The 11,577-nt window shown below is 31.8% G+C and overlaps 1 protein-coding gene across 4 annotated transcripts in view; it reads right to left on the reverse strand.

The window, feature by feature from the left end:
* LOC145727386 (uncharacterized) overlaps positions 1 to 7,441 on the reverse strand; it is a 53,308-nt gene extending 45,867 nt beyond the window's left edge. The window contains exons 1-2 of one of the 4 annotated variants that reach the window (XM_081976932.1): positions 7,050 to 7,441; positions 1,270 to 1,788 (exon numbers count right to left, since the gene is read on the reverse strand). In XM_081976932.1, coding sequence (XP_081833058.1) covers positions 1,270 to 1,669 — 400 coding nt within the window. In that variant the 5' untranslated portion in view covers positions 1,670 to 1,788; positions 7,050 to 7,441. Of the gene's footprint in view, positions 1 to 1,269; positions 1,789 to 7,045 lie in introns of all 4 variants that reach the window. The other 3 variants (XM_081976941.1, XM_081976916.1, XM_081976923.1) reach the window with 3 other exon arrangements.
* Positions 7,442 to 11,577: the final 4,136 nt, after the last annotated feature.

Below are 11,577 nucleotides of genomic sequence, written 5' to 3' on the forward strand. Positions count from 1 at the left end.
AAATCATTTAAAAAATGATTGTTTTAAATAAATGGCGTAATACAAACTTCCTTTAATTTTGAACAGAAGAATAAGGAGTGTTTTGTTTGAAAAATTAGACTTTCTGTCCTTTTTTACAACTGATATTTTGACCATACTGTATTATATATTTTGACGTTTTTCTGCACACACTCCTAGAAAAAACTTTGTCTAACATGACAAAACACAAAAACCTATTATCCATACTACATTAAAAATGTTTTGGAGACCAAAAATATCAAATTTCACATAAAATGGTAAATATCTCGGAAACGGATACAGATAGGTATATGACATTAATACACGAAATATGTTTAGAATTTGACGTAGAATACAAAAATGAAAAAATATACAGGGTGTCCCATTTAAAAAAAGCTGCAGTTGATATCTACTTCCGGTTAAATCGTAGCACGTATTTTTTCTTTTTTTAATTAAAAAAAATTTGCTAGACACTCGATTTGTGCTAATTCAGGAAGTTAGTACTGTTAGGCTAGGTTAAGTTAGTTATCGGAAATTATTAGGAATTACTGGGCATTATAGGAAATTAGTGGGCATTACTGGCATATTAGGAATTAGTGCTCAAAATTGTACTCAGCGGTTTACCCATCGGTTTTATTCACCTCGAAGACGATTGATCTGAATTCCCCCCTGGACAAGTGATAACTGAAAAACTGTCCTGATAATCTTCAAACCTGGTCTCAATCTCAGTTTTTTTTTAGTTCTAACCATCAAAATTATACTAAAACGTCTTGGAGGCAATTAGTCAATCAAAGAATATAGAGCATTAATAGAATGGAACACAAGATAAGAAGAATGTTTAAGTCTAAGGACTTTGTCTGAAACAGAAAAGTAGGACAATAAAAGTAATCAAATACTCAACAGGATTTTTCTATTACCTACAGTTTTGTTATTTATTGTTTACTATTGCTTGTTGCTTGAGCAAAAGTCTGAACTTGAGTTCTTTATTTGAATGGTTTTCAATTTAGGCATGATAGTCAATAAAATCGTGTGGTACTATTCTGTAAAATGGCAACCTGGTTAAAAATGCATTTTGTAAGACTACAAACGGTATTTCTAGTACTATTTAGCAGAATAATATAGACCTCTTCCTTTTTTCTTTGCAGCCAAGTTATCGGTTTTAAATTTAATAATTTTTCTAGTTTTCCCTCATTTTGAAAACATGGAATACTTTAAGGAACTGAACTTACTACGAACTAATACTAGTACTAAAAAAAAATAAAGCTAACTCACCTCTGCCACTTCTCCCAACAAAACGCAAATCATTAAACTTTGCTTCTCCATTTTTCATCACTGCACTATAATTTCTCATGTCAGCGCAACAATTTTCATCGTTACCAGCCTGTACCACCACTTTGGTACCATCGAGTACCTCAGTGGCGGAGATCACTCTAAATCCCATCGGTAAAGTTTTGTTCGACCGCCAATGTTCTGGCAGTTTGGAGCACAAGATGTATGGACTGCCGGTGGCGGCAAATTGTTCTCCCGGGTGTTTCGCTTGGATTTTGAATAGCATATTGTTGAGATAGTCTTGGTAGGTTGGGTAGGCGGCTGCGAAACTTGGTGGGTCGCACATAGTGCTTTGCGGCCAAGCGTCTTCGGATATGTTACAGCTCTGAACAGGGAGATGCATCGGAGGAGATAAAGTTGGAATTTTGAGGCGGTTTAAGTGGCAACTCGTTTAGAATTTGAGTGGTGATGTAGGCATTATCACGAAGGAAACCACTGGAACCACTCTAATCTGATGAAAATCTGAAATTTAAATAACATACTTAAGGTTGTTGTCACACTAATACATATAGATCTTTTGCTAAAAGTACAGAGTTGGTTCATATATGTAAATGTATTTAGATACTTTTATTTTTGCAGATAGGAACTATCTATGTTATGTATTAACAGTTTTTTACTATCTGTACTTAAGTGCTAAAAACGTCAACAATTTGACAGAACCCCAACCCTGACGTTTGGTGGCTATATCAAAGAGGTAAACTAAGTCAACTCTTCATTTAATTAGTTGAAACTGTCAGAATGGTGAGTGTAAACAGTTCCTCTATTTTAAGGAGTTTTAAAGAAAACTGAGTTTACTTCATAGCCGTTTAGTGTTCAGGTGTAATAGTAATTCAAACTCGTCCAGAATTAACGTTGTAAACTAAGTTACTTATGCTACAGTAAATTTTAGTCTTAAAATAGTTACATTCTTAAGACATTTTGCAATTTTGCATTGCATCTTCAGGACTGATTGAATACCTATAACTTCAAGTTATACAGTTGAGGTCATTTACATCCCTGTAAAGACATTTTAGTCTTAAGAATTACAAAATAAAAGATTATTTAATTTATGAGTACGTTTATTTCATCACCAGTTAGCATACTTCAGATTAATGAACAACAATGTGGTATATAATAAGATAACTTACGATAACAACTTAATGTAAATAAACTGTAAATTGTTTGTTCCTAGAGAATGGTGATGTAAACATACCTAAATTTCTGGAAATACTGGAAATAATTGATAAAGCTACTCGGAATAATCGCTAATTTAATTCGAACCTCAACGTGGATATTGGACAACGTGTCCCAAATTAATAAATGATATTATTTTATTGTTTTAGGTAATCAGTGTGGATAAGGAGGGCCACTATGAGATCTTTAAACTGTTTAGAGTGACAGATTTGGTTAAATGGAAGAAAATATTGAAATAATCATTTAGAAAACATCGAATTTTATCTTCTTCATCAAAGATTTTTTACGTTAATTGCTTTAACAAATGAATGGTGATAAAAATAGAATTAAAATGGGATTTCATTACGTCATCCCATTTTACTATGCATTTGGTCATATAGGTATGCAATAATTCTAGTACCTACATCTAAAATTATGATTTTACTGTCGACAATTTGAAATTTTAATGGTCACCTTCTGCCCAGTTATATAAAAATTACCATTTAGCGACAGTCGTAAAAATTTAGAAGGTCAAGGCATCAAATTTTCTACTATTTCATTTTAGCACGGTCAAGTATTTGGAATTACAAAATATCTTGTTGAAAGTGATTATGATTCCCCGAGTGTAAATTGAATGTAAAGGTTTGCGGTCAGATTAATATTAAAATCGGGTGAATCATTTATTAAATACAATAAAATGCGGCTAAGTTGAACGATAAAGCGTGGTTCAAAAAATAATACCTTTCTAAGAAATCTGTAGCAATTTACGTTAAAACGAGAATCTAGTCGTTGAGGTAGGATACTTAAACCATCAGATTGTTTGTTTTCAACAATTTTGACACTCAATAATCAATTCGTAATAGTCAAAACTTTCAAATCAATTATACAATAACTAGAAAAACTGCCAATTTACTTAGATTACTATTTGAATAAAGATGAATAAGAGCAGATGAAAACATTTTTTCTTAAAAATATACCACCTCTTTTCTTCAAATTTAGAATTAGTAGTACAGATCACATTAACAGAGCAACAAAATTGTATACAAAAGCAAAAATGTGTACATGATAGATTAAAAGGCTGCAGAGAGGCTGCCCTTCTACTGAAAATAGTGTTAAAATTCGTTTTTAAAATTCAATAATAGATTCAAAAAAAAATCAAAAAAAGAACCGGACACAATAGTTAGCTTTCGCAGAGCATCTAATTCCTGATTAACATTTACATAACATTTCGACGACTTTCTTGGAATCATTAGAAATCCACAGATTTACTTATAACTAAATAAATCCTGCATAATGTTCACATCAGTTAGTTGTTCAAAAATGCAGAACTCAGAAAGTTAGTAAAATCTAAACTCCGTGTATCACTTTTCTACCTATCAAAGTAAGAGTAAGTAAAGTTAAGTTAAAGTAAGTAAGTTATTTAGCAAATAAAAAAAAAAAAAGAATTTCTAGCCAAAAAGCAATACCTTTTGGTTACGATTTATGTCCAAAAACCCTCGTGATACAGGATGTCGTTTTTTCACAGTTTTAATGTGGTTTTTCATCGAGTTTTATCATGTGCCTGTGCATACTATTCCTTAATGGTAGATTGCACCATCGACGGTTAACTAATTATCGTTTGTAATTGAAGAAATAGGAAAACCGTAGACATTCAAGATAGAAATCTTGACTTTCTTGTATTTCTGATATTTATATCTAACAAGTTTTATGGTAAACTCACGTACAATGCAACTTAAATTTTCTTTACATTGGAATTTCGAAAACTGTAGTAGTAATCGAGCTTTTTATTTTTGAGGCATCCCAAAAAACCACTAATGCCTCTTTCACAAGGGACGTAAACGTACTACGTAAAACACGTAAATATGAACATAAACGTATAAGTTAACTATGGTAAAATGTACCTATTTCTTTACAATCCAACTTCTTTACTATAAATTAAGTACCTTTAAGTCTATGCGCATAAGGCGCCTTATACTAAAAAATAATTAAGGAGTGTTATTCCATTATTTTTTTAATTAAAAAATTGATTCTTAAGGGGTTGTAAGTTTTACTATGCTTTTTGAGTCAAAAATGTTACAACTTCTTTTTTTGTAATTTCTCTTTTTTTTAATTTTTTTCATGCAGAAAATTCAAAACAAGAAATTAATTGATATGAAACATAAACAAGTAAAAATGTAATATGCAAGTGGATGACGATCATTTGGTCCACAACATAAAAATACCTTTGGCTATACAGGGTGTTGCGTTAGTTCGGCGCAGAAATGTTTTTGTTTTCTTTTTTTGTAAAGCACCCTACTTTTGCATATGTACATATTTGGATTCCCTGCAAAATTCTGCATCTGATTCAGTTTTCAGTTTTGCATAAAATGGTCGCGTTTCCAACTTATTTAACCAAATATTCAAATTCAGTTGTATCGGTGATTGAATGATTAAACTTCCAGAAAGACGACCAGAAAAAAGTGCACTTGAAAAGCCTATGGAAGAAAATTATTTAGCATTGTTATACTACCATAATTTACACTATTAATACATAAATAACTAGTAAAATGCAGGCCCAATGTTTAACTTCAACTTTCACTCAAATGTTTTTTTTATAATTATGTAAAATTAGAAAAATGTACTTACTTTGGTCTTCATTACAATGTTGGCCAGGTTTTGCCCAGTGTCTTATTATTATTAACAAGCAAAAGTAGGTATAGAGACATCTGAATGAAAGTTGAAGAGAATTGACAGGAGAATAAGATGCATTAAAACAGGGTGTTCTATTAAAAAAAATTGATTTAACCCACTTAACTAAAAAAATTCAAAACTTGGGAGTTCTATACAAGACACTTTGTATGACAATGTTTTCTAAACCTATTTCAGCTTTTACTTACAGCTTTGACTCACCGTAAGCCGATTTTGAGTGTTTTATTACAAGTAATATAATAATAAGCAAATATTTATGTTTTTACTTTAATTTGAATATTTTGTTAAATAAGTCGACAACGTCCCCACTTTATGCAAAACTAAAAACTTATTCGGATGCAGAATTTTACAAAGACTCTAAACATGCAAAAATATACAGGTTGTTTTATTTTAAAAAACAAAAATTTCCTTTCTGTCCTGCACTTTCTCAACACCCTGTATAACCCTGTAAAATTTTCGTCATCAACTTATAATAACTAACTCTAAAATCAAATAACATCTAACATAAAAAACTAACATACTAACATCTAAAATCAATAATATAAATAACAACATTTTTGGACTTTCACGCAATATTGCTTTTTGTGTGTGAAAAAATAATGTGGGTGTTTATTTTTCGCTAATATTTGTAATAATTATACAACTACCATAAATTTTAAGACACCCTGTATATTAAATATAATACAAGTAAAATGATTTTGTACTTAACTCTTCAAAAAGTATCACTAAAAACACCATAAAGACTTTTTTGTTGTGCAGTTCCTCAACTAGCTATACCGTCGTTGCGTTTTTCTTATTTAAACTGCTCGTCAAAAAGAATGGGGCAGCAAAAGGTGGTCATTTTTGAGCGGCTGTTTCTTCAAATTGATTTATTCGATTTTAATAATTTTTTTGACGATTAAAAGGCATTTTCTTCTTCTTTCTGATGACCTAAATAATCTTTTTGAAAGTTTTTACGGATCCGGGTTTACAGGGTGTGACTGAGGTGTAGTCAAAAAATGAAAAACAGAAACGGTCTAACGCCATTTCTCGCAAATATTTTTTTTTTCAAAATTAAGGTTATTTTGCCTTGTGGTCAATATCTCTAAACGTTTTTGCCAGTTTGGTGATTAAAAGCTGTTTCACATCAGTTTTTATTACAAAATTTCAAAAAATGGGTTATTTTTACTTTTCTTTTTTTTAATTTACCCATTTTTTTTTATTTTTTTGTGGGAGAAGAAAGGTATTAACATCGGGATTAGCAGAAATGTGTGTTTTCAAAGTTTTTAAAGCTAAAAAGCTTTTTACTTAAATTGGGTAGTTTTATCCTTGCCTTCTTTTTCCACAAAAGATTTAAAAAATGGTTAAATTAAAAACAAGAAAAGTAAAAATAACCCCATTTTTTAAATTATGCAATAAAATTTGTAAACGGCCCTTAATCACCAAACTGGCAAAAACGTCTAGAGATACTGTCCACAAGACTCCATTAAGGTTATTTTGAAACAAAAAAATGTTTTGCGAGAAATGGCGTTAGACCGAATTTTTGATGTATACTCGGATCCGTAAAAACTTTCAAAAAGATCATTTAGATCATCAGAAATTAACTTTTAATCCTCAAAAAAGTTATTAAAATCGAGTGAATCAATTTGAAGAAACAGCCGCTCAAAAAAGACAAATTTTGCTGCCCCATTCTTTTGGACGAGCAGTTTATTTCAGATAATTTTCACAATTTTAACATAATTTATTTTGAAGCAAAAAATTTAAAAAATATTATTTCACTTCCGCGTTGCTATAACAACCGAAATTGTGTACTATTGTGTAGTATTCGAATACAACAAGAAGATGATTCACCTGCCGCGCCAAAGCCACGACATAACACTTTTAAGTCAAGTTTACTTACTCACCATTCATCGGGATTTCACGGCAATCATATGACTTCGAGGAACAAATAGCACGAGAAACATTGTCTGTACTTTCCACAGAAATTTGAATGTAAACTGTACGTAAACTAAGGCAAATAGAGCGCTCAAACTTGAGCCGGTAAGTTTGAGCGTGGATTGAGCGCCAAAAAAAGTTTTGAATAGCCAATAACGCACGGTACACTCGCGCCGACGTTAAACATGAAACTAGCTATCGGAATCGTTCGGTCGTTGAGAACGTACAGTCATTCTATGGTAAAATTTGTTGTTAACCTTCCCATTCTGTCCACTAAACAAAGACAATAGCCGGCACCTGACCGACAAGAAGAAAAGAGAAGGCAAACAATGCGCGTCATCAATCGAGGGCTGGTTATTGGGTCTGGGTTTGATTCATAAAAGCACGGCAAACTAATGGAAGGAGGGAACTGAGCTTTTGCCGTTTTATTCGGTTTTTGTCCTTAAATGCATAGGAAATTGTGAAGAAAACGACGCGTGACGGAGCGCGAAATAGGCGTGTTTGGAGGCGGGATTAACATCCTTCCTTTGCGGTTTTGTTTGGTAAATTTGTTATTTTTGTTTAAAACGCATTGTCATTCTATGCCCGCCACCTGAACATTAATTCTCAAGTAAATTGTTACAGATTCTTCCTACTTTGTGACTAACTAGTTGAAGGGATTTTACACTTGAGTAAATGCAACATTTTGATGATAAGGCACTCTCGAAATTAGAAGATTTTACTAGAAGACGAAACTAAAGTTGTAAGAATTGTCTTTATTTAGCAAAAACTTGACCGGAAAATCAAAAAATATTCTACATACGTATTTGATGCTAACCGTTTTTTACTCAATTTCACTGTAGTACAAGTCAAGATAGTACAAATTTTTGAAACAGGTAAAAAGTAGATATTTTTCCTACCCTCCTTTAGTTGGATAAAACCGTGCTTGATTTTGATTATAAATGAATAAGAAAGTATAGTTTGTTCAGTGAATTCTGACGGTTGCGTCACCATCGCCAGCAAAAGACGTATGTCGGTGATTAAATTTGAAATGAATTGATTGTCAAAATGTCAAAGTTTTAGATTATAACTTAAGGCAGGGGCTACAATGAATTAACCAAACAATCAAATAGTTTATACACCAGCAATTAAACAATTTTATTCTGAGAAAGGTTTAGAAGACTTGTAGAGGCATCTGGCACTTGTTAAAAGGTTTTAAAAAGCATTTAAATCTCTATGAAAGTTTCAAAATGGTCTTATCAGTCTCTGATAATTTAAAACAGTTATTGGAAGGTTTAAGAACAGCACTTGTAAAACCTTCTGTAAGTTTTAAGAAAGTTCTGAGTAGCAATTAGAGATCTCTAACACTTTCGAAATGATTCTAGAGAAACACTTATGGAAAGGTTTTATGTCCGTTTCCCCAACATTGATTAAGTTGAGTTTAAGGACAGCTTAGGATGTTTAGTTTAGACTGTGTTATTTTGCCCCTAATGTGTCACATTCAAACTTCAACTTAGTTTAAGTTGTACTTAAAATCGACTTGGAAATGTCGAGAAAACAGGCATAAGACACTTATTGTAGACTCTCTGGCACAAAGTTTTCGATAGCATTTTAGAGGTCTGTGAAACTTTCAAAATTGACTTATATAGCCCCTTGGCAATTTAAAACAGTTATGGGAAGGTTTAATGACACTTGTAGAACCTTCTGTTACTTTTAGGAATGTTCTAAGTAGCATTTAGAGGTGTACATTTCAAAATGGTTATAGAGGCCTCTGTTAATTTAAAACAATTATGGGAAGTTTTAAAACACTTGTAGTGGCCTCTGCCACTTTTTAGAAGGTTTTCAATAGCATTTACATGTCTATGAAACTTAAAAAAAGGTCTTAGCGGTCTCTGATAATTTAAAACACTTATGAAAAGGTTTAAGACACTTTGTAGAAACTCTATGATACTTTTAAGATTTTCACTAGCATTGAAGAGGAGAGAGGTCTATGGAACTTTCAAACTTGTCTTATTGGCTTGGTCCCTTGTCAATTTAAAACAGTTAAGTATGAGAAGGTTTAACTGTAGAACCTTGTTACTTTTCGGAAGGTTCTCATCAGTAGGCACCATTTAGAAAGTTCTGAAAAGCATTTAGAGGTCTATGGAACTTTCAAAATGGCCCTAGAGAATTTTGGCAATTTAAATCAAGCAAGTTCTCCAAGCCATTTTTTACTTCTGGAAATAGTCTTTGAACAGGTTTTTAACCCCAAACATGTTACAACAAAAATATTTTAAAAAATATGGAATCAAAATTGTTCTTTTTGCAAATGTCCCTTTCAAAGATGCTAGAATAGCAAAAAATTCAAAAAGAAAACGTTTCAGACTTGTCCAGAAAAAAGAAAATTAAGTTCAAAAGCATTATCTAAGGAAGACTTAATAAAAATAATTCAAAACTACGATGAAGATAATCCCGAGGATATATAAAAGAAGTTATATTATACTTACCTATGTTTTGAACTAGCTTGGAGTGACAAAAAACCCGTAAACTGCAAAGTTCAATATTTTCAAAACGAATTTGATATCATGAAAAACAGTTCATCAAGATGGACCAAAAATGGAATGGAATTAACACGACAAACTCATCAAACCCAAGCTTTAAGTTCTATTATTCCTTCAGTTAATAATAAAATTAACATGTCCAAAAGTGGACCAAAACTTCTGCAGAAAGAATTGGAACTGACAGAAAAGAAATAGAATTTCAAATCAATTTCATCGATCATACGTTGTATCTACTCTGGCTAAACAACGTGTTTAACAACATAAGTTAAGTAATGTATTAATAAGTTATTCATTAACAGGGCATGCTTATGCAAATTCACCAAAAATCTTAGCTACAGCTGGATTCAGACTATTCAGAGTAATTTAAACCACCAAGTAACTTATCAAAAACCCTCAAAATTCAGATCAACCAAATTGAAAACCAGACCAGAAATAGAAACAACATTTCTTCGTGAAATAGTCTCGTCAAATTTATTAGCTAAATAAATTTATAACGCTAAATATTTCTTGTTGTTGTAGTTATTTGCTTGTAGGCAATTTCGTTCATATTTTTTTGAAATCCGTGTTTTACAAAACTACCAAGCAACCAACTTCTATAACAATCGAAAAACTCTGCAGGAAAAATGTTCTTCCATCTTATTACGACGACAAAAATCGGAGGAGTACTCTTCTTCATCATTTTCTAAATTCAGTTTAGATTTCTTGATATGTTTTTTACTTCCTGCACTCTTTACTGTGTATTATTTTACACGATCGCTTAGTGTCCCATTTTTCCCTTGACTGTGTTTTTTTACTAAGAAAAAGCAATCATTCAATTCACAATTATCACAAAATAAGGCAAATCCTTTACTAAATCCGAAAGTACAGACAGGGTGTTCTGATATTGATGGTGAAAAATAATATGATGATGATATTGGTACGACATGAAAGGTACCTAAATGAAAAGTGGTTGTTTCTATCTACAGGGTGCTTAATCTTAAAGCTACTTTACGTTATTTATGCAAAGTCAGCAGAATCTATATTTCAGTTATTGTTACTGTACTTGTGTAATTTAGTTATTTTTCAGCTCTCATGATGATAATGATGTGCTGAATCTCTAGTATCCGGCATACCCGGTCGAATAACCGGACTCCGGAAAATATTACGAAGTAATTAATAATCTAAACTCAATTGTTATTTGTATACGTTTTACCGAAAGTTTCCTTTCTGTAGCTACTAATACCAATTAAGTTCAACGTTTCTTTGCCGTTGCCAATTTTTTTTCTGATCCATGCAAGAATATCAGTTAGGTTAGAACTTAAAGAAATAAGCAGGCTTCTGTCCCAAGTGACCAAAACTCAGTAGTCTTCCTGTTGGGTAACTTAAACGGCTGGGTACAGTTTGTTCTGCATATACCTATATAAGTACAAAATTTGTAAGGTTCCAGCTTAACGAATTTTTAATTTTGTATACCCAGCAACTAAGCAGAAAAATGCAAGTTAAAAGAAAGCTCTCGTCTTCCCTGTTTCAATTTCTGCTACAAAATAGACAAAAAATCATTTTGATTGATTTTGAAACCAAGGCAAGACCTAAACCACGAATCAACCGTTTTCCATTACTGTTGTGTAACTAAAAACCTTACTTTGCTTCATAGGAAAATCAAACAATGGCCTAAGATAATAGCAAAATAGATGAGGAAAAGTAGCTTTGGTGGCTTTTATTGTTTGTCGTTTTGGTAACAAAATAGCGCTTACATGTAGTCGACAAAAAAATAACGATTTATAGTTTGCATAACTGTAAGATTTCAGAATTAATGTTTCTGAAAATGACATTTTTTCAAAAAACATCTGAAACAAGTTAGAATTTGTCAACAGTATAGTTGATCGAAGTTTGATGTTAACATTTTAGAGAAAACTATTTTTTCTTTTGTTGTTTTTCTAATTTATGTAGTTTTTTTCGTCTCTCGACTTAGTATAACATATACAGGGTGGGAAACAAT

This window comes from Ips typographus, linkage group LG1 (genome assembly GCF_016097725.1).
Source record: "Ips typographus isolate SLU linkage group LG1, UJ_Ityp_2.0, whole genome shotgun sequence".
In the NCBI taxonomy this organism is placed as follows: Eukaryota; Metazoa; Arthropoda; class Insecta; order Coleoptera; family Curculionidae; genus Ips; species Ips typographus.